The sequence below is a fragment of the Anopheles ziemanni genome, chromosome 3 (genome assembly GCF_943734765.1).
Source record: "Anopheles ziemanni chromosome 3, idAnoZiCoDA_A2_x.2, whole genome shotgun sequence".
In the NCBI taxonomy this organism is placed as follows: domain Eukaryota; kingdom Metazoa; phylum Arthropoda; class Insecta; order Diptera; family Culicidae; genus Anopheles; species Anopheles ziemanni.
The window spans coordinates 94,371,686-94,399,344 of record NC_080706.1 but is presented as its reverse complement, the minus strand read 5'-3'; the positions used below and the strand labels follow the sequence as shown (position 1 = coordinate 94,399,344).

Sequence of the window (27,659 nt, the reverse complement as noted above, 5' to 3'; positions counted from 1 at the left end):
TCATCACCACGGAGGTTGGTGATGTTTTAGTGAGCTCCTCATACCTTCTTAAACCTTCACCGCGTTTTTAGCAGAGAATGGATTGAGCGGAGAAGAGAGTGGAATCAAGCGAAATCAGGAAAGAATAAAAACGCGTCTGTGCAAAAAGTGCAACGGAATCAGCGGCGCGGAAGGGGGTAGGAAAAATTCAATTCAGAAAGAGTTTCCCACCATGCTTCGCAACTGTGGGTGTTTCCAGCGTGCGAGACGCAGCTCCAGCTTCGAGGATTCGTCCTCCTGCCGATCGTCGGAGATCGAGCGGGGTGGCGAGATGACGCCGCACAGCGGAAGCCTGCTGAAGCTGTTCACCTCGAAGGGCTGGTGCAGGCAGTGGAGGAAGAGTGGCCGCGGCATGAGCATGACCAAAATAGAGCGAAGTAAGTAGAGCCAGACACATCCTCCATTTTTGCAGTTAATCGTCCAACACTAAAATACATTGCTTTGGAAACTTGCCCGAATGCTTTTTAGGAGGTCATTTTGACCCCTATTTTGAAATCGCTACAACTTTACTATTTTTTAAGACTTTTCAAACCCGTAATCTATTACGTTTTAGTAAAGTTATTGACTATCTTTTGGTGTTTTTATTTTTTTGATGTACCACTTCATCATTCCGCTAGCTCGGTTTATAGCAAAAAAAATCGATATGAGTCGAATTTTAATCCTTTTCAACTATTATTCTTTCAAAAGGTATCATTTAAATTCATAAAAAAGTGTGCGCTATAATGTTTATATATAAGGCCACATTTGAAAAATAATTTCATATTTTAAAATTAACAAATAACGCCTCAAGTTGATCTTGAAGATGTGGATTTTAACATTTTCCATAGGTAGTTTCCGTACGCGAGCGTTACGAAGCGTTATGGGCGATGCGTTACTTTGGGAATTGGCGTTATTTTCGATCTTTGAGTTCAATTTAATATGATTTTATTTTTGAAAGGTTGCTCAACATACTAACTTTCTAGCGCACACTTTTGTTTTCTTGATTTACATTATAGATTATGAATGCGGAATGATGAAGAAATGCATCGAAAAACCAAAAACGTCAAAAGATAGTCAACAAATATACTAAACAGTAACAGTTGATGCATTTGAAAATTTTTCAAAAATAGTGAAGTTCTATAGTTTTACAAGTAGGGGTCAAAATGACCCCTAAAAAGCATTGTAGGGATAGTTAAGTTGGTTCACGGAACTGATCGAACAGAAAAATTTGAAATTTTTTTGGTAAAAATATTCAGCCGTTCAGCGCAGGTCAAAATAACCCCAATTTAGATTCTAGTGTTAACGCGGGTTGGTGGGATCTCCAGCGGTTCCATGGTTTCCATGGCTCAGCTCCATCATTACTTTACCCAAGGTAATCACCTCACGAAGGGCGTTGGAATTCATCTGGAAGACTCTTTTTTATGATTTCCTTCCGTCGTATAATCCCGTTTTGGTATCTGTTTATTATCTCCCAGTTCCACCGTTACGTTCATTTCGGTTTCGGAACTGAGATTCCACGATACAACCAACCAACCAACCAACTATTGCAACATTGTTATCGTTGCCTTTGTTCTTCGCCGCGTGCCATGCGGAAAGGGAAAATTGTTTCATTATCGTTAACTTCAGTTGAGTTCCGCCGTCTCTGCGGCCCGAAGCGAAGCCCAGACCTCCACGGTAAGCCACCAAACGTACCCACCACATCGCCCGGTAACTGTGGGACGATTCTCATATGGCGCGACGTTTGTTTTACGCCTCGAAGCTAACCTTCAATTACATGTTTGTCGTTCCGAGTTCCACGGCTTGGGTCTTCCGAGGACGGCCGGGAATACCGATGGTAGGCGGCTGGGCGATGCAACGAAATTGAATTGTTGGTTTTATAGCTCCATCGATGCGTGGTGGGAGTTGCGTTCGCTCAGCTAGGTTGAGAAATGGATCCCCAATGAGCTGGTACTGATTCCAATGCTGAAGTGCATTATGGTTAAGGAAGCTAGCTCGGTCCCCATACCGATGTCGTAAAAATGTCGTGTCCGGAAGTATCCAGAATGGGAGTGGCGTTCTGTCGGACAGTGACCAGAACACATCGATGTGATTTGCTGGCGAGAAGTGTTTGGCCGTGTTGTAAAATCACTCGAAGGTAATGTGATAATGCATCGAATTCGCAAAGGAATGCGACTAGGTATTACTTTATTCCTCTTCAGTAGATACAATGTTGTTGTAATCAAGAAAAGGTCCAACCTAAGGACACGCGCGAGCACTTTACGCCAATTGAGTTTTTCGTAGGAAACATCAGGCGTTGGAAAATACTGCAATCACGAATGCCACCTTGACTGTCACGCGCTAGAATTTGTGACGCTGTGGGAAAAGTTAACTAAATTCATTTGAAAAAGCTCCCAACCACGTCGGAGAAACAATATAAACGCAATCAGCCACCCGACCGAAATCCTCCCTTTTTCGCTCACCGAGGTCAAATGAAGCGGAGCGGAATATGTTCTCCACGAGACTTCTGTATTCTCGAGGCACCGTGCTATCCAAAAAGAGGAACACGTTTTCTGAGGAAAAACCAGACGTAACCAAATTTTCCCCATGTCTATCAAAGCTCGTGCCAAACATTCGCCCAACCGAGGGGACGACAAAGTTTTGCGCTTCAAAAGGTTGCAGGAGATGATGGAAGAAAAAAACGGAGAGTCTAGAATGTCGTAAAAGGAAGCGAGACAGAAGTGACCTTCACGATGCAGTTTCTTTTTTATTTAGCTTGCTCATAAAAACAGGAGAAAACCGAAAAACGAACCACACACAGCAAGCCATTAGCTCGCCCTGTGTTACTTTGTTTGTTCAGCTTGGTTGCGACGACTGGTTCGGGGGGTTTGCGAAACATTTTCGCGCGGTCCGTCGTGGAAATGGTGATGAGCAAAAGTGCAGGCTGACGTCGTCAGATTATTATAATTTGTTGTGTGTTTTTGTGTGGTTTTACTTCGTTTTCCCTTTTTTCATTCCGACCGTCATTGTTTGGCGGTGAAAAATTCAGTGCAGAAACTCATTCGTCTTCGGACAAGTGACCGCCCGGGTGTTGTGGAAAATAATGGTCAAAACATGAAAATAACATATCCATCACCGTCGCTTCGTGCTGACGGAAGGAAAGTTAGGCTGCGAACCTTTGGGATCGCGGAGCTTTCGCTTACTTCGACTCCGCTTGGGGCGGTGTGTGACTGATGGAAAACTCCCTGACCAACCGTTCCGTCTTCCTCTCGGGCTGCGAAAAGGACTTTCGTGGCATTAAAAGAGGAAACTCATTTTCACGTAAAACTCGCCCGATGTTGGCTGTTTGCGGAAAGTAAACAGGCCGGTGCCAAGTGAACCGAGGTCCGAGGGAAAAGCGGACTGTTTTCGCCGTTTACGAGTTTTGTGCAGGAAGAGGAAATAACAACGGACCACACTCACACCCATACGCGTAGTATGCGTAAGGATAAATATAGAACAGCAGTCCATCAGAAATAGGTCGCAGTGAGGCAGAACGGGGAAAAGGACAAGTCAGAGGCTTGGCGTTCATTCATAAAAATTTGCGCTCATTTACTGCTAATGGAAAGTGATGGAATAGCCGCATTCGTTGCGTTAGCCACAAAAGAGGACCCACACAAGCAGGAAGCGTCTTTTGTGTTTGAATAAAAATAGAACCGAAAACGGGCTTGTGTTTTTCGGTGGAAAAACACCCTGCGTAAGCGGATGGTTCTTAGGAAAAACGGGAGAAACCCCGGTCCCTATCGATAGGTCCGAAAGTTTCACATCATTTTGACGGTGGTTGAATGTGATAGGAGAAAAAGAAAAAATTGTATCATTCTTCATCGATCGGAGCAACTATTTAGGTTGGATCTCTTCATCATCCTTTGTAGCTCAACGGAGATTAAAATGAAAAGAATATAAGATTTTGCCATACTTGAGACTGTTAAAAAGTGGGCAGATTTTATCAAACGGATTTCCTCCACCTGACGGACTGGTTTCCGTGGAAATCGGCTTCCCGGGGCGGCATTTGATTATTCATTTTTCATATCATGACAACATCCCCAAAGCAACGGACAAAGCCATGCCTATGGTGAGGCTAAAAATTCCGTGAAAAAGGTACTATGAAGTCATGAAATTTTCATCGAATTAAGCCGAGTCCACGGGTCGACGGAAAACCTCTGACCAGCGCGTAGCAAAAGTGAAGCGAAAATTAATTCCAATTTTGTCTCGGTCGATTCGAGAGGAACACGACCAGTACGGCGTTTGGCAGCGCGAGCCGTCGACGGGAAAATTAAAACCGTCAGAAAAATGTTTCCCTAATGGGCTGTTGTTTATGTTTGTCATTACACGGAGTGGCATTTTGGAATAATAATTTGGACTGTGCAAATAGAAGCGGGGCTGCGGAAAGAAATCTGTTTTGATATTACACATTGTTCCGAAAATGTCAAAGGTAATCATAAAAATACTGGCTATAAAACCGAAATGAAAATTAATAAGAATTTCACCATAAACGGGAAAACGCTGTTTACTTTTTGTAGAATTGAAAAAAACAACAAATCTGGCAGTATTTTAAAGAAATAAATCTTGTCGGAAGCTACTTTCCGAAACTGATTATTTCATTAGGCGGATGGCCTTCCCTTCGCCGCGAGGTGACCTTTTTCCTACATCCTTCTGCAAAATTCCACGATAACTTGATTATATTTTACTCTCGATTTTCTCAGGACTTACCCTTTTTTCCAACCCAGCCCCATTTGACGGTTGGAATCAAGCGGGGCGCAAAATAAATCTAGGGAAAACTCAATTTCCTCCAACTGTCGCGGTGAGTTTGTTTAATTCTTTCCGACAAGCCCCCCCGGGAGGGTTGGGGCGAGATGTTTAGAGCTTTTTACGGTTGGCCTACGTGGCCTGCCAGAGTGTTTGCCCTGTGTGAAAATTCGCTTCAACCAAAGCGCCACTGCGAAAGCGGCCGATTTTCCGATGGAGCGGACGATCTTCCCTTTTTGCAAAAGCGAAAGCGTCGAATAATAATGTCATCATGTTGCGTTCTTTTTTTTCTCTCTCTTGCTCCTCCCATCTCTGCTTCGGTGTGGCAACATTTTTGAGTATCCTTGTTTTGGCGCCAGCCTGCCAAGGCCTTGTGGCCCGCCGCAGCAAGACGTTCGGATCCGCAGCTTGGACGGATATTCCGTTTCGATACCACACGGTGCCATTCCCACGTTTGGCGCGGAATAAAACTGTCGTTTCACAAATTTATGGTTACATAAACTACCGGAAGGCGGCCGAACATCGAAACGCTTTGCGGGTCGGGCACGTCGGTAGATAACGCAAACGTAGGCAGAAGGCGGGCGACGGTACCGAAAACATGCAAACACTTTGTGGACGAGTGGAAATTATCGTCCCTCCTGCCAAGCTCCGACGCCATTTAAAGCAATCATTACACGGATGCTGTCGGCTGGCAGATGGGATCGTTCCTTTTTTGCTTAACCATCATTTGGTGTAATGTGTGTGTGTGTGGGAAGCCATATTTCTTTCGACATCAAGTCGGTTTCGGGGCGATTACCAAGAACCAGAACAGAAAGCTTAGAACGTGATAGTTTGAGTTAATAAATGTTTGGCACTTTGGTGGAAACACGATCTTGAAGAAAACATAAACCTAACGTCTTCAATAGAACGAAAGAACCTTTTCACATTTATTTAATGAATTTACAACTTTAAACAGAAGGTGCATGAATCAAACAAAGAAGAGATCAAGGAATGCTCACGGAATGTTTAAGGGCTTAGGTCGCTCTCGGATCTAATGAAATGAACCATAAACCTTCCTTCCTTCTATCCGCGTCTTCTCAAACGACGTCACTTTTTCTTACGTTTCCGCCGGTTCGAACCGACAAAACGTGGTACCACCACGTGGTTTGCATTAAATTATACTCGTTTTACGAGCAAATTAAGGGGAGTGCTGTGTTTTGTTGGTTTTGCACATTTGATGGTACGACGGGAGCTTAATGGATTTGCTGATGCTTCGGTTGGAATGTGAAAAACGCGTCGGTGGGGTCGCTTTTATGTTCGTTTGTTTTTCCTTCGCGGGAAAGGAAATTGTAATCGCTGTAAACCGGCTGGCAGGGAAGAGTTGAAAACGATGAACTTCGATGAAATGATAGTCCTGCGTGTAGTACATCTTGTCACTTCGTTTAGTACAACTTGTTCCAGTTGGATGTTAATCGACGTAATTAATCAAAACGTTGCTTCCGAGCGCGAATAAAACACAAACCAAATGAGTTTGATAGCATCAAAACGCTGAACGGCATCAATTGCCGAGCATTGTCTATTAACTGCCATCGTCAATCTTTCGGTCCTTTCGGTATTGCCGCAGCAAAAAGCTAAACAAACTCGACGAGAACTTACGCTACGACTTAAGTGAATGGTGGAAAATGGAAGCCATCCGGAATTGCCCCCCGGCACGCAAACGAGAAACGAAGAAAACTAGGTAAAGGATCAAGTGAATCACGGCACGCTGGCGTTGGCCCGAATTTGTTTTTCCGCATCGCTTGGCGTCCGTTCGTCATTGAAACAGATTCGCGCGCGCGCTCGATTGGATTCGCACCGAGCAGGTTTCATTTTATCGTCCCCATTTCCACGAAGCGTCCGTTACAATATTTGCTTGGCTTTTGTTCAAGGAAGTTGGCGGCAGCAAAGGTTGGTTAATACCGCACGCCGAACGGTGCGTACCAATTAAGGACGATTTCCTAAATCTTCCTGCCTCGGCGAAGGCGAATTGATTTTATCGTTCCGTTGCGTTGCGAGCGCTTGTGAAGCGTAGTATTTTTCACAAAGTTGGTACGAGATTAAATTTTGCCCCATTGGTTGGAGTTGATAGAGAATCGGTCGGTCGGTTGATTCACCTAGTGATGTGCGCACTGAGTAAGAATGAATGATTGAGTTGAAACTTACTAGTAAATGATTGATTTAAATCCTAATAAATAGTTTTTGTTACCTTCTTTTTGATTTGTATCCTTAACAGGGATTCGAATCCCAAAAGAGTGAATGAGATAGTAAAAGAGTTGCTAGTCGCCAGAGAGATTCTAATCTCAAACTGGGACTTAATATACGAACTATTTATGAATATACATACAATTTGTAATTCAAATCCCAAATTGAGATTCGACTCTTTATAGCGACTTGTAACTCACTCTTGGGATTCGAATCCTAATTTGGGATTCGAATCCTAATTTGTGATTTGAATCTCTACTTGCGATTTGAATCTCTATGACAACTAGCAACTCTTTTACTCACTCAGAGAGATTCTAATCTCAAACTGGGACTTAATATACGAACTATTTATGAGTATACATACAATTTGTGATTCAAATCCCAAATTGAGATTCGACTCTTTATAGCGACTTGTAACTCACTCTTGGGATTCGAATCCTAATTTGGGATTTGAATCCTAATTTGTGATTTGAATCTCTACTTGGGATTTGAATCTCTATGACAACTAGCAACTCTTTTACTCACTCATTCACTCTTTTGGGATTCGAATCACTGGTAAGGTTTCAAATCTCCTCGACGACTAAAAAAATCATTTTACACGTTTTTAATCACAAAAGAGTGACTTAAAGATTCCAACCATCGTGATGATTGTTCACTGTGATTCAAATCTTTTAAAAGAGCGGTTATTCTCATCACTAGATTCACCGAACAAAACTCCGATGGAGGCGCCTGGTGTTTCACGAAATGGGCGCGCTCGAAGGGATGAGATTTATTGGTCTTTATGCTTCGGATGTTTTATAGGACCGGTGAATCCGAGAACCAATTTGTTACTTTTTAAAGAAGTACTTGTTTAAGCTGATTAAGTTTTACAGCTGAAATATAAAATAGATTACTTGTACTTGTACAGAAATAAAATACCTACCCTTTTTTATCGAAACACGACGAATCCCACATTCTTCCTGCGCTTTACATGTTTATACTAGCGATTCTTACATACCCTTTGCAAGCTTACATTTGCATAATCCAGAGCATCGTGTAAAAAGGCTTCCATCGAGTAAATGATGATTAGAGAAAGCAGTTTATCGGTTGGCGTTCTTCCGCACTCTTTTTATGCGTAATGAATGTTTCTTTTTACCCGAAGCAGATCCTTTCCTTTCTTGTTGGATCACGTACCAGATATTCGTAGGTTCCTGGATTTAACTACACGCATTAAGCAACCGTTGGACCCTCCCTTGATTACGTCCCAGGAGCCGAGAGAATTAACGTTTCGATGCGGCACGCCAACGTTCCGAAGCAAACCCTATTATTCGTGCTCGTCGTCCCGCTTGGTGCCGGCTTCCTACGCCGCTTGTCGGTCAGGCGTGTGCATCGTAATGGCCCGTTATTAGCATAATTTGGAATTCATCGGATGGTACGGTGGGGGGGAGAGTGGAACGTATTCCCCAGCGGGGCGGGAGATAATCTGGCACCACACCGCTGTGTTTATGCTAAAATTTGCATCGAGCGGGAAACCACCACCACATACCACCGGTACATTTTTGCGTGCAGATTCGCGCTGAGTGTGTGTGCGTCGATGGTAATGGGTCGGGAAAGTAAATGAAAAGTGCCCACGAGCATGACGCACCCCGTTTCTGCAGTTCGGTTTGTGGTTGGAGCGTTCAGGAAAAACAAAAACTTACAGGACCAGTCTCTCACTCATTGAAACGAGAAAAACCCCAAACAGGCCGAAAAGAACGCAAGTGATGGAGGGTGAGGTATTGGGCTGCATTAGTGGTGAAGGCGTTTGATATTTTCCACCCATCCCATACGTTCCACCATGGTCAGCTTGACGAGGCCATCGAGGGTTGCGGTTTCCCGCCACGCTTCGACATACTTTCTGTGGCTTCCAGCGGGAGCTTATAGCGGTACAGGCATAAATTAGATTTAATTCGCTGCTGTCAAGCCGCTAAGCTTTTCGACGAGGGAAACCACCGCTGAGAACCATTCCATCCCCAAAACGTTGCCATTGCCCATCGGTTCTAGGCGTGGAAATCCTTCCCTTCCTGAACGATGAACTTTGCTAAATGATTCCTGTGGTTGAGTCATTGGATTGAAAAAGTTTCATCTTTCAAATCACCTTGTGATCAAATACGTCCCGTTAAACACTCTTCGTTAGGCAAAGAGAAGTTTTCCCCTGAAAAGGCAATATGTCTTGATGAAATGACAAAAAGAAAGGATAATAACAGTAGAAAATCCGTCCCACGACTTCGGACTTCGTTTCAAAGCGAGCGGAGAACATTTTTGCTGTGATTAATCTAGCTAGAAAACAACTTTCATAAAAGCTACTTACTGTTTTTCCTCGCGATAGGAAAAAAAAACAAAAAGTAAGTCAACATCAAAGAGCTGAAGGAAGACGAAAAGGTGTAAAGTTTTTCCACGCGCAAAAGAAAGCTGAAAAAAAACCGTTTCAATCACTGTCCGGAGCTAATGAACGTCGCCTAATTAAACCTTGTTGACCTTTTGCCGTTCCCCTTTCGGGCTCGGGAAATGATGCGCCACACCGAGGATGACCCCGTGTTGGTGATAGATCGATATCACCCCGAGAGCAATTGATTTAATTAAAATCGAATGCTCCGGTTGACTGGGTTTTCTTGGTATATTTTTTTCGTGCATTCTCTTATCGTTGCACATTTTCCAATCCTCCCCCTTTTTCCCCCATTGGAGGACAGTTGGTTGGGAGGAAATTTATTAGCATCAAGGTGGGTTCGATGGGTTTGGTGCAAAGATAAATAAAGTCGGATGAAGTGTTCTCACGGTACGACGGGTGCCTCCATTTAAGGTGCATTTTAATCTTCTTTGCCTTATCTCTCCACCAAGGGAGTATTTAATATCGCATCGAGGTCGCCGAAGATGGCGACTACCGACTACCTGATCGGCTTATGTTCCAATCAATGCTGAATTTATTCCCAGCACCAGGGCAGTGAAGTGGGTAGACATTTTCTGAGAAGGATTTATGGTGTCCTCTATGAGTTGGATCGTACGGGAACTCGGACTGCTTCCTTCCTAGGGGTTGTTCAGGTTCAAATTCCTTCCTTTTGATCCGCCATAACGGAGGCAAGTTCATTTATCATAGCAGGATGGTGTGGACGTAATCCATCAGCATGAAATTGACTCCTCTTCGTTCGATTCCACCGAGTGGCAAGTGTCTTGGGAAGCAGTTTTGACATCCCACAAAGGAGTAATTGGCTTTAGTGAAGATGTCTTCCACACTCGAACTCACTGGATCAGATAATAGTAAGACATAAAATGGTGAATAATAGCACAGGAATGTAATAAAATATCTAATGTACAAGGGCAAGGGTGTACAGTTTCTTAGGAGATGTCTCAACCAACTTCAACCTTTTCAATAATGATGCAACTTGATGAAGAGGTTATGTCTAAAAAAGGTAGAAAACTTATTCCTCCACCTGCATGACCGAGCTCATTAGCCAATAAGACGTGGACGGTGTGCCCCACTTGTCTTTGTCGTGTCTTTTGCAGTGGAAAAGAAAAGAAAACGTTGCGCCCTGGACATGGAAAAATGGCCTCCCACCAACGCAGCGTCAGGTGTAATTATTTCCACACGCAGTAGCTCAACAACAAATGGCAACCGGTTGCGTCTGCTGCGGCATCTCCTGCGGCCAACCGTCTTCGGCACGAATGGCACGAAAATCGTGGAGACAGATGACTTTCCCCGCCCGCCGCCTGGTTTCTTTGCGTAGGTTCAATTAATGCGCCTACGAACGAGCGAAACGGACGGACGAACGTCGGCCAAGTGCCGGCGCACGATGGCAATGAACTTAATGATAACGATAATGGGCGATACCCGTCCCTCCCGCGTGTAACGCTGCTGACGAGCGTATGCTGTAAGTAAGAGCGATGGGTCCGTTCCTTATCGCCGGGCGCTACAATTAAAGATCCGCGCACGCTTCCCTTCATGTTTGGTGTAAAAACCGCCCAAAACCCACGTCGGACCGACGTTCGGCGAAGGTCGGAGGTTTTTTGGGTCGCCCTGGTGTTTAATGAGTTTTTAATTGGAATAAATTTGACTGGCTACAAAGACAATAAATCGTGGCCGGTTCAACGCCACCGAAGCCATTTGTCGATTTTCCGGGTCGCAGTGCAAATCCCGGGAAGCGCAATTGGCGCTGGCGTGCTTTTCACAACAACATAAATTAGGAAATATTCATGCTATCATTTACGGGACACCGAGTGGAGGGAAGGATGGGCCAGATGGAGCTCTGTTGTTTGGTGTTGGTGTGGAGTATTTTTACCATCACTGAAGCTTCTAATTTGGTCCAATATTCGATGGGATGAGGATTTTAAATGGAGGACCCTTCGAGGATGGGGCAAGAAACGCTTGTAATCAGCGGAAATATATGCACAATGGATCAATAATTATGATTCATTTATGTTCGTCTTATCTTTGTTCATTAATCACCCACGACACGGTAAGAGTTTCGGGCGTGTCGTTCCTAGAATAGCCGGGAAACAAACTTTCCTGGAAAGAAATTACCGCACATTGGGTTTTTCCCTTTTTTGTTTTTTGCGACGACACAAAAGTTTAATGAATTCAATAAATTATGTCGACGTGCCTCGAAAAAGTTACCTAAAGTATTCTCCCTTTTTTTTTGCTTTTGTTTTTCGCCGAGAAACCACCGTCGCATTCCGTTTCAGATCTTCAGCAGAACTTGGGACACGTTATGTGGGAAGCAAGTGAAAAAAAAGGACAAACACTGAAGGAATTCCTCGGAAACCCGTGTAGGGTTTACGGCTCTACGGGAAGCTGCCGGTCACCCTTATCGCAAACGTCCCATCCATCTGATACAAGTTTTTTGTTCTGCTCTTTATTCCTTGCTTTTGCCCGCATTGCAGCCATGAAGGCGGCCATCCTCATACAGCGCTGGTATCGCCGGTTTGTGGCGCGGATCGAAATCCGTCGGCGCTATACATGGACCATCTTCCAGAGCATAGAGTATGCCGGCGAGCAGGACCAGGTTCGGGTAAGTAGTGCTCGTTTCCGAGAAAGGGAGAATACATTTATTTCACATTCCTGTTTAGAGGCTTTCGTTTAGTTTGTTTAAGGCGCACACGGTAGAGCTCGTCTATTTATGAAAATTTTCATGAACCATGTTTTTGATACTCGGTTGCTGCCTCGTTTGGCGGCTAACTCGTTGGCAATAACTCGATTGGTTGTCTGAGCACGGTTTTAAGCTGATCGGATCAAATATTTACAATCGTTTCAGCAACCGAAGGCCTTCGGAATCGTTTGCAATGTTGGATATCGGAGTGTTGATATTGATTTTGAATTTGAGGAGCGGTTTGAAGAGTAAATATTACCATTCAATGGCAGCGTGCAGCACGTTTGCGTTGCGTTGGTATGCATCATGCTGCACACTACAATATTTTCTGGTTGAGTAAAGCGACGAAAACGATAATGTTATTACACCACAGCGTGTGATGAAGGCAAACAATTGATTAATTGCAATTTTCCCATTCCTCCGGTCTAAAGACTAATCAACTAGAGTTGTGTAAATTTGATTCCGATTCATGAATCTGAATGAATCTCTGCCTTATAAGGGATTCATGAATTTTTTGTCGAGAGATTCATGAATGGAAGACACACCAACTGATGAAAAGTCATCAGCCAAAAATGGGTTGAGGGACCCCTTTTTTCGCATTATCCACACCGGGGAGATTCGTGACAGATCCATGAAAGATTCATGAAGATTCATTAAAGTTTCGAAAGATTCATTAAGCTTTGAAGATTCGAATCCGCAAAGATTCGCGAATCCATCTGAATGAATCTTTGGTGAAAGATTCATTAAGCACAACACTATAATCAACCACCTTCCCGTTGTTGTGCTACTTTCAGCTGTACAACTTCTTCAACGCACTGTTAACGCACATTCCAGAGACCGCCGGACGTCTGGCCGATTCGCAAAACACATCCCGCTCTTCGTCCGCAGGTAAGGCCCCGTCGCCAGAAGGTTCTTTTCCGCCCGCGCGTGAGTGTGAGATTTCCCGTTTTGTTTGCGATGCTTCCGAAAAGAATGAAAACAACAAAAAAAAAAACAAGCAGAAAGCAATCCACTATAATTCAAATGCTACACTTCGGCCAGCATCACGCCTTCGCCAGCATTAACGCAAGTGCGTGCAGCAGCAAAACCTGAAATGAACGAAAATTGCAGCGAACGCAAAGCAAGAGCAAGCCAAGCAAACCAAAAAAGAAACAGGTCAATAAAATCTCACCCGATCAAGCCAAATCTAGTCATTTTTCGATTATCATTAACCTGACATTTTGTTCGGTCTGGTGTTATTTTTATTCTTTTTCTCTTTCTCTCTCTCTCTTTCTCTTTTTCTTACTACTTCACTCTTTCTACTTACTCTCGTTTTGACTTAATCTGGTTCTTTTTGAAAACTCTCACATTGCACTTAACGATTTTGCATCTTCTTTTACTCACATTTTTGTCAACTTGTTTTTTTCTTTGCTACTACAATTTTTACCGTTCAAAACTTCCGCCGGGGGTTTTCCCTTTTCTGGTGTAATTGTTTCGTTTCAATTTTTATACCCCGTTTACACCTGGCTTCATTTCTTATCGCCACCAACGCCCTCTCTCTCTCCTTCTATCGGTTAACCCCCGAAATGGCCATAAAATCATTTCACGCTCATAAACTCTGCCCCGTAAACAAACACGAAATAAATTACCACGGCTTTGCCACGCGGCTACCAAACCAAACCGCCCTGTACACCTTTCCACACCATCACCACCACTCTGCTCATCATCACCACCACCATCAACACTACAGAGGCACTGAATATGAAATTTTCCGACGAATCGGACGATCTAGCCGACGAGGGTATCGCCGGGCCGGAGCGCGGCTATCAGGGGCCGGAGATCAAATTTCCGCTCGACAAGAAGGAGCTGGAAGTCATCATCGATCTGTTCCGGAAGAAGAAGAACCGGCTGCACGCCAAGTACGTGGCCGGCATACTGCGCGAGGCGACCTCCAAGCTGAAGCGGCTGCCGAATCTCAACCAGGCGTCGACCGCCATCTCCAAGCAGGTCACGATTTGCGGCGATCTGCACGGCAAGCTGGACGATCTGCTGGTCGTGTTCCACAAGGTAGGTCAGAACGCTGCCCGCTCCGTTTCGTCCCGTCCCTGGCAGGACATCATTCTCACATCAGTCAATCGGCTGTCGAACATGAAAGTAGGAAACATCCTCGACGTTTGCACGTAGCCTCAATTTTCGTTGTTGCATGCGGTTGCCATTCGATCCCGAAATCCGAACTTAATACATGTCCGCAATCTCGTTCGGGATGTTTACATTTACTCAGCCTTAATTTAGACTTCCTGTTATGATTGTTTTGGTTCTCTGGTTGTGGCATTATGTTTGCAAGTCTCGCAAATACGACGAAACGTGTGTATAAGTCTGAAGAACGATTCGGAACGGAGCAAGGTTATACTGGCTATACCCACAGGGAAATCCAATACTGTGCTATTTATTCGGAAGTGCAATGAAATCCATGTAGGGAAGCAAGATTTCGAAAGAGTGAGACCGATGACGCACTGAGGAATATATAATGGAGGTTGCATTCGAAATCAGAATTTGCTTACCACAACTATTTGCTATTCCCCATCCTTCCTTTGACAACTTCCAGAATGGGCTGCCGTCGCCGGAGAACCCGTACGTGTTCAACGGTGATTTCGTGGACCGCGGCAAGAAGGGGCTGGAGGTGCTGCTGCTGCTTCTCTGTACATTTCTGGTGTTTCCCGGCGGCGTGTTCCTCAACCGGGGCAACCACGAGGACACGGTCATGAACGCCCGGTACGGCTTCATCCGGGAGGTGCACCAGAAGTACAAACACAACGCCGAAAGACTGCTGAAGCTCATCGACGAGGTGTACCGGTGGCTTCCGTTAGGGACGATAGTTAACAACCGCGTGCTGGTGGTGCACGGTGGCATTTCCGATTCCACCGATCTGGATCTCATCCGCAGCCTGGACCGGGGCAAGGTAAGTTTCGGCGCTTTCCGGATCCCACCAGAAGGTTCTCCAATCTGCGCGGGGGAGGAATACCTCGAGAAATTGAAGAACAACTCCCGCCATTACAAGTGTTTCTTTTGTTCTGTTTCCGGACCGTCAACGACATGGTTTTTGGAATTAACCTCGATCCGAAAAACCGACCGTTAGTACATATCGCTGTTGCGTCCACCGATCACCGAAAGTACCGCTCCCGGAGCCGAGATAATCGACAAGGTGGAATGGAAGCAGGTAATTGATTATCCCATTAGTAGCGTTCGTCATTACTTTCCCGGCGATGATATACCTGTCTAATGTCACCTTGGAGCTGGTCGCTGACGGACATAATCCATCTTCCGAGAATTGGATGTCAAGTTGTTAGCCGACACGAAGCAATTGTATCATTCGTTATCCAGTAAGAAGGCATCTAGAGGTAACGGCCTACGCCTATAGGAACGGGCCAGAAGAATGTGACTCACAAGACCTATTCTCAACCCTTGTGCCGTCGGAATCGATTCTCGGAAATCCTTCGAAAACACGAGAGCAGCGACGCTCTTGCCATAGGCAAGGAGCAGATGTTAAACCCATTTCCTCACGCTATCCGTGTGCCAGCTATATCCTTGATCTATTTTCTTGGAACACTTCCAAACGGGCTTCACGGCATTGTCCGGAAGTGGTGCTTTCTCGAACGTTTGGTCAAGATGACAATGGGAAATGTTGCTGCATGTAAGAAGATTATAGAGACGGCGGCGAGTAGTTTACTTTCCATGACACTTTAGGGGTGGAGAAAGGTGGTAAGATCATCCGGAGTATTACGATATTAGTCTAGCCGACAGCCGGATGGCTTTGAGTGACTATTAGGGGAAATGGATCGGCGTTTGAATGGATTATTACAATATAATCCATGAAGGATAAAATACGAACTTGTGTTCGGTAAACTGAATTTTTATGAGTTATGCAGTTTGGATGATAGTATGATACAAACTCTAGTTTTGTCCTCAAGTCATGAAAAGTTAAAATACCGAGTAGTCTGTAATTTAGTTTGGATGAAAGCTGAAAAATCATAGTCCAAAAAGTTGAACTTCCAGTGCGTGCATCAAATATCCCCCCGAGCGTTCCGAGATTGCGTTGACCATCTTCCGTCAGTTGCGAACGTTCCCAAAAACCAGGCGGACATTGTTTCTGTCACGAAAACATCTCGCTAGATGTCGTCCCCTTTTTCGACGCCAAACACGAGGTCGAGTTGCTGCTCCACGTAGTAAACCGAATAGGGTTTCGCCCGGCAGCGAGTGTATGGAAAAGTTTTAATTGTGTTCACCATCCTCTAGCGCTGTTTGCTGCGAGATTAGAGAGGTTAGCAGCCTTTGAATTGAGTTCTCGCTCCCAAACAGTGGCCCTTCGCCAGGCACCAGAGCCGCTCGTCACTAGATGGTAGTTAAGGCAAATAAAGGGCAAAAGTTCATGCCAGTGCAGTGATAGGTGTCCCGAATATGTGTGACAAACGTTACCGAACCCTTTCGGGCTTTGGTCCGAGTTATCTAGCGTTTTAATTGAATCATCCTTCCGGTCGCTCGCAGAGGCGACCGAAGAGTTGCATAAAATACTATTAGGTGGTTTCGTGTTGATTGCCTAGGCTTCGCTTGCACTCGAACAGTGTGTGGGATGTTGGATTATGTGGTAAACTGTTTACATGCCCTCCCATTGAAAAGGTTAAAATCTAGCACGGACGGGTTATTTGTCTTGACGGCCACTGATTTGATGCGAGTGTAGAACCGTACTTAAGACCATAAACGATAACCATAAATGTAAAGCTAACCTTGGGCGAGGGAACAATCAATATTTGTGTCATAATCTGTGTTACGATCAACAAATCCTTTACCACCAATCTCGAAGGGTAAACCCTACCAAGCCGACATATCCCTACCAAAGCTTGAAATTGTACATATTCGCATACAAGCTCAACGTTAACCTCAATTTTTCTTTTTTAATCCATTGAGTTTGACGTTTTACGATCATTTTAATGGTTTTGGTTTAAATTTAATGTCTTTCCTTTGTCCTTTCACATTGTACCCGTTTTCGATGTGTTTCATTTCATAAAAATGAAACAAAATAAACCTTCACAATGACACAAGGAATGCTAGGGTTTCCACACTGGGTGTATGCATATAAAATGTAATTAATATTGAGTTGCTCCTTTGTCACGATACCCACCGTGTGTGTGATTTCGTTGAAACCTCGCATTAAAAATGAACCAACCGAGTGGAATGGAGCGGTATTGTTTTCAAAAGATTTTTTCGTCCTATCGTTCCCCACCGGAAAACACACACCGGGATGTAGTGAAACACCGGAAGCGTGACATTGATAAGCACAGTTTATGGGAGGTGTCGGTGAAGTACTGAAACTGATACGGCACTAGAAAGGCCCTGGTGTCCGGATGCATAAGCGTAACAAAATGGCACACGATGCAAAAACAACCATTTGCAATACTTGCCTCAAGGTAGAAGGTTTAGCATGTTACCGGCATTTTCGTACGTTATCCTCGGTGAATATATGGGACATTCGCTGGTTTGTGGAGCCTTTTGAAGTATTGCAACATGCACACGTTCTACTGGCACGATCTTGCAAAGAAAAGAAGGAGAGGGAATGGGCCAGCAACTTGGCATGTTTAGACCTCATGGTTCCATTAGCAGCGAACACCGACCGGTACGCTATTAAGCCCGCATCACCTTCTCGCCAGCGAATTGTGCTTATTTGCATATTTATTGCACCGCATCGCGTCAGTTGGCCACTCAGGCGTGATGTGTCCGATTAGCGAAGGCATATACACCAAGCGGACGACGTCATGCCTCGGTGGGCAAGCACTTTTTTGATCCGTACCAACAAACCTGGTTGATGGTTGGTCAGCTTCCGACTCGCTTAACTTTCGGATAGCCGGTAAGAGAGGTAATGGGAGAGGAGGGTTTCGTGATTATGAGTGTTCAATCGAGCACGGGCCGGTTGCTGATTCATCGTTCGATTACCGCTCGGTAGAAGGATTACGGAAATGACGGTGTAAACCCGAGGCGAGGCCACTTCCCTTTTCTAATCTTACACTTCCTTTTTGCATATCACGTTCGCGGGTCCGAAGGTGTTCGACATCTTGTGGAGTGATCCGCAGCACACCGAGGGCTGCCGGCCGAACTCACTGCGAGGTGCCGGGACGTACTTCGGACCGGATGTGACCAACAAGTTCCTACAGCGCTACAAGCTCCAGTATCTTGTTCGATCGCACGAATGCAAACCGGACGGGTACGAGATCATGCACGGCGGCAAGGTGAGGAGGGGCCTCAAGCCTCGGCGAGGAGATTTGATTGACTTTCGTTTCGAACACCTTTCTCCCTAACCTCCCCCGTAGGTCATCACCATCTTCTCCGCCTCGAACTACTACGAGATTGGCTCGAACAAGGGCGCCTATCTGAAGCTCGACCCGCAGCTGGATACGCACTTCGTCATGTACACGGCGGCGGCCTCGAAGACCCGCAAATTGACATTCCGACAGCGCGTGGGATTGGTGGAGAGCTCGGCCATCCGGGAGCTGGCGGCGAAGCTGCGCGAACGGCGGATAGAGCTCGAGCGGGAGTTCAAGTCACGGGACGTCGAAAATACGGGTGAGTGTTTGATATAACAAAGTAATCCGGCGTGTAAGAGAGCCCCTCATCCCAAAATGTGCCAGAACGGATAAGGAGCTCCATACTCTCTTTAACATGACACGCATTGTCGCATTAACGTGTAATACCATAAGTTTATGGCAGTCTCTGGGCTGTATGTTGTCTTGTTTTTTTCCTTCCTTTTGCCAATCCCGTCACGTCCAGGGACAAGTATCCCATTTCCGGTGGCCCTTTTCGGGCAGTAAAAAACCGTCAATTTACGAGTGGCTTCAGCACAATGGAACCAGGTCAGTGAGGCATCGCATCTATGGAATCTGGCGGATGCGGATCGCCGGGCTGCTCCAGGAATGCCATTTTGTTAGCAATTCTCTAATCTCGATGTGAGTGGCCATGTGAGTGAGTGGCATTGACAGGCAGGCAGGCGGGAGCAAAACTCCACGGATGACCGAACGGACCTTGAGGAGGAGTTGAGGAAAAGATTACCTAAACGGCATGCCGTGACATGCTGAAGACAGCCTGGGGAAGATTTATCGCACCGAGGTTTTTTCTCCGGGATGTAGTGGAGGGCTTTGCGGCTGTATCTCGCGTTCGGATCGACGCCGACCGGCGACCGGGTCAATGAAGTGACGGGACGGGAGATTCGCTGATTCTGGGGAGGGGGTTCGAAAATTGATGATGGCTTCCAGACGTTCGGAAGCGCGGGCGGTATCAAAAGGTTTTTGGATTCGCCGCCCCACGCCGAGTCGATACCCTCTTCCCGTCGATACCCTCAATAGAAAGGAAAGGCGGGAGAGGGAAAGTGTGTACGAAAGCGATTTCGATACGAAGATTGGTTTAGGAGTTTATATAGCACGGGGCTAACACGGCAATTTATGATGGTCGATAAAAAATGGTTTCCAGCGGAGTGGCAACTCTTGAGTGCCGGCGACGGAGGGCTCTCCCGGTTTGGAAAAGCCTAAACGCAAGGCCGACTGCGAGGAGTGGAATGGAAATCAGATTGACGTGAAACGTTACACAAAAATTCGCTATTCGTCATCTGTTTGGCTCGGACGCTCTAAATCCGGGCAAGCCTTCTTGGATCTCCCCACCTCAAGTTGGAATGAAATATGGATCACGGAATAAAGCATAATCCCTCCCGAGAGGGCCACGGGTCATTGGACACTTCATTCGATTCAGCAATCTACACCTGCTCGTTTGTCTTTGCCCTTTCTTCTGCCGAAGGCAACCTGAGGCGGTGACGTTAGGCAATACTTGGAAGAATGAAACCGAAAGAACATCCTTTTTCCAACGTCCCCCCGGGAGAGCGCTCGCCTCCGGGTGTTGGACTTAATTCGGTAGAAATTTTTATGACTTTCACCGGAAATTGCCAGTGCCACATTGAAGCTCTTCAAATTTCTGTATCCTGTTGTCGGTATCGGGGCGAGCTAAGATTCGCCCAGAAGGGACGATTCTACCGAGTCATTATTAACGTTTTACGCTGTTCCTTTTTCGGTTTCCCTTTCCGCTCCAGTTCGGTGTGGAGTTTATTTTTGAACGTGGGTGGAAAAGTTAGTTAAGAAACGGGAGAAGGAAAAAAAAGCGCAAACTGAGCAAAAATGACACAGTCGACGGGAGGGTCGATCCTGTCGATTTCCAGGCGGAGGCGGACAAAGTCGCCCCGAAGAGCTCAACCGTGTACCAGCAGGGTCATAAAATTTCCATCATCACGTAACTTTTCAACCGAAAACGAAACAAGATTCACTCGGGCGCGGGAGTTGGGAAAGGATTCGGACATGTTTTCCTTTTTTTCAGTTCCAAAAAAAAATGCTCCAAAAGCATTGCTCGTAAAATCTTTAAAAGAGAAACAGCTTCCCTTGACGATACGACGTTTGTGGACGCTTGAAATTTGCGCTTGTTTGTAGTGGTTTGAGGCACTGTTTATTGCCCTTCCCACGGGTCCTATCAGTCCGTCCGAGACAGGATGGAAATGATGGAAAGGATAAGCATCGTGTTTCACTGTCTGAGAGGAAAGTATTTCCTCCGGAAAGTTGCACTTGTCCTATTGTACAAAGAAACATTCATTCTGTCCCTCATTATATTGGCCATTTTGGTGCGATAAAGTGCTAAAGAATTGCTTGCGGCGAGATGACAGCAACTCATGCTTCCAGCAAGTCATCTATAAGACTAGGTTCTGGAAGGTATTGAATCCTTTTTTCTGATAACGCTGGTGGGAGACAAAACGACGAAGATTTATTTTTATATCTCAATAACGAGCGCATTTTGATTCGTCAACCAAACAGTGTTGCGCACCAACTGTGACGTTTATCTCTAACTGGCCTTACCCGTTCCATTAATGATATCATTAGACAGGTCTAGAGGTAGACAGCGGGTTAGCTTCTTCTTCTTCTTCGGCGTCTCCCCGGGAAACCATTCATCTTTAACGATTGACGTCTGACCTTCTGCCTTTGTTGCATTTTCTTTCTCGGAACTCGGCACACAGGTGTACTGACGCTCGCCAAGTGGTGCGAGGCGCTGGAGAGCGCCACCAACCTCGGTCTGCCCTGGCGGATGCTGAAGGAGAAGCTAGCGCCGACCGACAATCCCACTGCCAGCAGCGTCGCGACGATAACGGAAGTCAACTACCGCAAGACGCTGCACCTGCTCGACACGGACTCCTTCGTAAGTATCGCGGTGAGGTGAAGGGGCCGGTTCTCGGCATACCTGTAGGACTATCAGTACAAGTAGAAGAAAGAAGTCTCCAGAAGACGGAAATTCATGGTGTGGGCTAGCGAACTACTTGGATGGCAACAGGAGATTAAAAGTGATGTTGCTTTGATTCAGACGTTCAACTTCTCATCGTCATGTTCCCAGAATGTTTTAAAGATCATAATTTAAAGGATGACGTCAAGCGAACAAAATAATTTGATGGAGGGAGTTTGATGGAGTAATTGGATCTATTTGGAGATACCCCTCACAACCAAACGTGGTGTTTCAGAATGCGTTTTGGAAAAATGTGTACGTTCTAAGTTTGTCTTTATGTTAGTCTAATTACTAAGATCCACTTACGGAGACACAAATTAATTTTAACTTCAATTAGTTTTCGTTTCGATCCAGTCGTTCGCTTCGCTCCGATCGCTAGTGTTTTGTTCTCTCGGTGTAAACTCCTGAAAATTGAATTTCGATTAGTTACACAACCTTCTAAGAGCTTTCCCGAAGCGATCTCTTCATCCGGCGTCCTGATTTGCATTTATTTTCCACCGCATCGGAAATTGATTACTATTGACAAAGGCGTCTCCCTGTGTGGGTGGGTGCGGGATTATTTTTTTCGTACAACAAACGAACGATAGATTATGCCATTATTTGCCCACTCTTGTGTGGGGCTTGCTTGGGGATCGAATTTCAAATTATTTTCCCGACAGAAAAGAGAAACAAGCTGACGGGACACCAGAGTGACGGTGGTTGTAAATGCCATCCTGTGTGAAAGGTACATGCTCGAGCAAAGTTGTGTAGCCATCGAAACCTGCTGTCGAAGGCATTTCATTAAAGTACCGCCGGTGAGTCGGGGAGAGAGTTTACTTTGTTATCGCCGGAGCTCATCGCGCTCGGGGAAAAGTGCTCCGTGACAAGATAATCTGCACGAAGTAAACAAGCCGTGTTCGGCGTGCTGGTAAATGTCACCCAAGAGAAGTAGGTTGGTTTGTGGGGGGAATAATTGTACTTTGGTAAATAGGGTAGGCAAACACAGTGACGGGGATAGTTCCGTTACATCGTCGTGGAGGGGGGAATAATAATCTCCATTTCGTTTCATTGCCTCCCCGGTACAGAAATCGGCACAAAATGGTACGCCGACGGTGGCGGAGTCGCTGTACAAGAACAAGAGCAGCCTGGAGGCCATCTTCCGCATCCTGGACAAGGACAACTCGGGCCAGATCTCGCTGGAGGAGTTCGGCGAGGCGTGCGAGCTGCTGCGGCGCCACTTCCCGCACAACACGCACGAGCAGCTGCTCGACATGTGCCGCATGATGGACATCAACAAGGACGGCCAGGTCGATCTGAACGAGTTCCTCGAGACGTTCCGGCTGTGCGAGAACGCCAAGGAGCAGCTGCTGACCAGCCTGGAGCAGCAGGCGATCACGGCCGAGACCAACGGTAACGCCGGAACTGGGGAGAAGGCCCTCCCAGCCGGAGAACTTCCGGATCGCAATGGAAACTGTACCACGACGAAGCCCTCGCAGGAGAAGGGCGGCGAGAACATGCGGCGGCGAAGCAAGAAGCGGTCCAGCAGCAAGCGTAGCCTCGGTGGGAAGCCAAACGGAGACGCCGAGGCGGACGACGACTCGGACGACTACGACGACTACGAGACGAACGAGGAAACGGCGGACGAAAGCGGCAAAGACAAGAAGACATCGTCGTCGATGACAAGCGCGGTGAACGGTACGGTTTTGAGTTCCTCCAACACTGCCGCAGTCGCTAACAGCACCACCACTACCACCACCACCACCACCACCACCAACACCAACATCGTCACAAACACCGCCACCATCAACGGTGGCACGCACAAGGACACCTGCAAGTCCTAAAGTGCTTCCAAGTGCGTCTGTTTTGTGATTCCGATCTCGTGTTTCTCGAACAGTACCTCCCTTTTTTCCTATCGCTCTCTCTCTCTCTCTCTCTTGCTCTCTCTATCTGTCTCTCTATCAAATCTCCATCCTTTCCACCATATCTTAAGAGCCGGCAAGTGGCTTGTAAAGCATCGATCATCCGTGAACCCGGGCGCACCGGAAGGAGAAGTCGTACACGTTTGTAAAATGTGAATTTTTCTCTTCCCCTCCTATCCCTGTGCACACCTTCTACACCTTCCCATTTCCCCCCTGTCGGTCTGTTGAGGCAGCAACACTTGCAAAATGGTCGTGCTTTACACCTTTTCCGCCTACTGAATAATAGTCCCACGTTTAGCTGACGGCATGGATTTACATTCCTGCACATTCTTCACGCTCAAGAGCGCTCTGCTCACGTTTTCTTCTCTTCAAAATGGGTTTAAATTGGAATGTTCCTTTGGTATTCGATGTGGGAGTGCGCTATAGGATCCTCTTTTCTAGACAAAAACGTTACCAAACACCGTTGCGTGCATTTTAATGGAACTGGCATGTCCGAAATGGGCCACACGCAACAGGGGTTTTTCCGGGGTGAATTTGGTGTCGCTATGGAATGAGGCTTGAAGCTGAGTGTGACATTTCCGGTTGGAAACTTTCTACCCGCGTCGGAACGGTGAATCCTCGTGGGTGGGGCCGGAGTTTTCCTGGGTGCTGCATAATGATCTCACATGAATATTCGCCTTCGGAAAATGGAATGAAGAATGGCGTTGTCCAAGTTAGGGAGATGTCTCGCACGAATACAATTCGATTTCCTTCCACTCCGAAAAAGGGTGAAACCCGGTGGATCTGTTCCACTGAGCACACACTGAGGTGCTAAAGTGCTGTCAATCACTGTCTATCCCTGCGTTGGTTTTTTGGAATTTCCACGTGCACCATTGGTAGGCCTGTTTTTGAATATTTTCAATCCAATTGAAACCGTTTTGGAATTTACTGCATTGCAATGTTTCTTAAGGAAGCAGCCTTGACATTGATGTTTCAATTTTTTCCACCACCAACGGCGTCCAAATCTCCAACAAAGCAGAAAAGAACTTCACTCCATCTTGAGCGACAAACAATTAAACATATCCTGACGTGCTTCCATTACGTGCGGCGTAATTAACCCGCGCCAAAGTGTGGAGCCGAATGGAGCCATCCGTCAGTGCGAGACACGAATAATTGCGATTATCCAACGAGCTCGAGCTGCCGCTCGCAAAGTACAATTACTTCCGACCCGGGCGTTTGGAAGTTTTTCCTTCATTTCCCATCCGGTAATCAACTGGATAAATGGCACCCTTTACGAAGCGGAAGCGAGGCGCAGGAAAGGTTCGGGCTTTCGCTTTCGGGCGTAGGTGAGCGTAATACATCACCGTCGAGTGTGTGAAGGTGGTTTTTTTTAAATTCCTTTGCTTCAGTGAGCAGCTTTTGTTGTTCGGTTATGTTTTCCACCGACCACTGAATAGAATGAAACTCTCCGGCGAAAAACGTGGCCCTGCTTGAGCTAGATGGGAGCTGATTAGCGAATGATAGACAGGTAAACATGAAAGCATAACAAAGGACTTAACTGGCACGTTCTTGTATGCTCACACGCATGCACTTCTGCCGATCGGTTGTTGAGTGTGGGAACCCATTTTGTGTGTAGCTCCTGTTTTATACTCCTTTTCCGAGTCGTGTTGTAAATTGCTCCAATTATCGCCCGTTCCTAGTTGGCGCACCATGTACTTGTACGCTTGGGGTAAGCAGTTTTCCATCGAATATTTAATTCGACAACCGACACGATGGTCTTTTCCACGATAAGAAGCGCGTTAATGTTGTAATGATAGGTCTCCGTTTTCTTAATGCGCACGACACCCCGGCTTCGAGACGCCATTTTACCATTCCCAAGCTTCGAGGCAGAATCCTATTTTACAGCACAACTTCGCCTTTCTTCCCTAATGTGCACTTTAGCTCATTCGAGCACCTTGCTTCATCATGCCCACCTCTGCTTCCACCAGTTTTCTTAATGCTATTAACTCCAGTAACGCGCTCCGTCGCTTTTCCGGTGGATCGCTCCAGAGGAGTGGGAGAGTTTTAGCTGACAGCATCATTACGGAAAACTCAATAGCTGTCATCGACGATGTCGCCGACATGTTCCGCAGTCGAGATTGTTCTCGCAGCAATCTCAGAGCCGATTGTACTGTTCGCCAATTTAGCCCATCTTTTCAAATTTCCCCATTTTCTCGCCCTCCGGTCTTATAAGCGGCCCATTCATCAAATTTCTGACACCCTGGTCTCGTGCAAAGTGCTTTTCTTTCATCTTGGACGCGAAATGATCGTTCCTCCGGAGGGTGCTTCAGCGGGCACCGGCTCAACGCAACATTACGCTTCATTAGACAGTGCGAGAGTTCTTCGCACACACGTGCCATTCATTTGTGTTTCGAGCCCTTCAAAGCTCAAGTGATGGATGTTACTCGTAAATGTAATTATTCGTTTTGTTAGATTTCATTTGATTATGCTCATAACAGGTGCTTTTCGGTTGTATTCGAAGTTAGAAAAAATTAACGTTACTTAATGTTCGAAGGGCGGATAAATGAAATAAGATTCTTAACCGGCACCAGGCGTCTCCATTAAACGATGGCTTTTTCCCTTATTTGGTTGCATTTAAAGTTCCATTTTTATATGATTATAAGAACATGATGTCACAGTTCGAAATTATGCTTGAGCGCGAAACGCTTATTACATTAGTCATCAACACACCTCGTGCCAATCCAATAGACAGGAAAGATCAATGTTCCGTGGCTTCAAAGTGTACCTGAAAAGGTGGGAACTTGATGGAGCAACTTTTCAATCGTATCGCTCCCGAGTGGTTGTGTTCTTGACAATTCCGTGGAATCGTCCCGAACTGAAGCGCGCGAGTCTAGAAACTCTCAACAAGTGAATTTACTCGTGGAACAATTTGATTTAGTCCACGGAACACCGCGGAGGATGAAAATCATGTGGTGAATTTAAAAGTATGATCGGAACAAATTTACCAAGAGAAAATTGTGCGCGGAGGACGGTTTTCAGGTTTCTTTACCTTTGAAAAAACGTTATGAGGGTGGGAAGGTGGGGAGGGTTTCAAGCTCGAATCTCTTTTATTTGCATAAAATATGCGACGCGATCCGGCTTTTGCGGATCATTCGTTTCTCACCTCGAGATTACGTTAAAATCGTTGTGAAAAGAACGGAAAATCCGTAGAGTTGATCTTTTTAATATTCTTTTTCACTTCCATCTGCATTTCTTCTTAATGTCTCTCAGTGCTTGAGCTTTTTCTACCAATCAAAATTCACATGCTACTCTCAATTTATTTGGCTCTTCATTTTATTTTGATTGCTAGATTTTTACTTACGATTAGATTCTTCGTCAAGACAATCGGGACACTGGAGAGAATTTACATAATTCCCATGGCTTTAAAGATTTGAAGAAGAATTCAGCATCTTTTTCATTTGTTTGGCGTTTCTGCTAGAAATGGAAAGAATTACATCTTGGAAGAAAAAGGCGAGGGATTTGGAATGTAACATGGATTATGTTTTCAATTGGAACAAACTGTTTCGAATAATCTTGCTTGTGTTTATTTTTGGTCAATATTGTGTTCATTTGTTTATTTATAGAGGTACTATTTTCGTTATCTCATTTCATTTTTACTTTTTTAATACATTTTCTTCACATCTTTGTCGGTGGAATCTTTATGTTTGATGTTCACGCTTCATTAAAACTTATTTCACATTGTATCAGCTTTGTGCGCGGAAGAAAAGCGAATAAAACCGGGTAAATACAACATGATGTCCTTGCCTCGGGGATGTCAAACACCGTTCCAATCCGCTTATGCAACCGCTCGTCTCCAATGCTTGCCTTGCACCGGTTGCCCGTTCTTCCAAGACACGTGTTTCTCTGACTTGACGCTTATTTTGTACGCATCTTTTAGCATTATGCAAACTATCGACGTGGCTGTCGAAGTAACGGGACCCAAAGCTGGCGTGAACATTGATACAAACACACGTCACATTGCTTCTTTCGGTAAGCTACTTGCAAACGAACTGATTTTTATTCAACTTACCTGAGTTTTCCTCCCTTCCCACGAGTGTGCCAACCACCCGAACCATCACCCGTTTGCTTGACGAGAGGGTTGAACTTTTCTTCGCCGAGAAAAGCAATGAAAAACGTTGCTTTGATGCGAGAAGTTCTCGGGGTTTGGGCCGGGTGGTATACTGATTTCCGTTTGTTTGATTCCTTTTCCTCCTCGTCATCGTCTGGACCGATCCGATGTTTTGCAGTGAATTCTCCCAAAGGTCAACGCTGGGCGGATGAGGTAAGACCACGACCAAGGATTGCATTTGCGTAG

At 45.7% G+C, this 27,659-nt stretch overlaps 1 protein-coding gene across 1 annotated transcript; it reads left to right on the top strand.

Moving 5' to 3' along the window:
• The first annotated feature begins 211 nt into the window (after nucleotides 1-211).
• On the top strand, nucleotides 212-27,659 carry LOC131287710 (serine/threonine-protein phosphatase rdgC). The gene is made up of 11 exons (XM_058316786.1): nucleotides 212-416; nucleotides 11,893-12,020; nucleotides 12,893-12,986; nucleotides 13,828-14,144; nucleotides 14,683-15,036; nucleotides 15,214-15,294; nucleotides 18,170-18,355; nucleotides 18,437-18,689; nucleotides 21,169-21,347; nucleotides 22,493-23,102; nucleotides 27,592-27,659. The coding sequence occupies exons 1-11, from the start codon at nucleotides 212-214 to the stop codon at nucleotides 27,657-27,659; spliced, it is 2,475 nt and encodes an 824-aa protein (XP_058172769.1).

Excerpts from the sequence above, each read along its gene's own strand:
- LOC131287710 (XM_058316786.1), top strand. The coding sequence starts at position 212 with ATGCTTCGCAACTGTGGGTGTTTCCAGCGTGCGAGACGCAGCTCCAGC. Across the intron at positions 14,145-14,682 it reads TGCTGGTCGTGTTCCACAAG|AATGGGCTGCCGTCGCCGGA; the intron begins GTAGGTCAGAAC and ends GACAACTTCCAG. Across the intron at positions 21,348-22,492 it reads TGCTCGACACGGACTCCTTC|AAATCGGCACAAAATGGTAC; the intron begins GTAAGTATCGCG and ends TCCCCGGTACAG.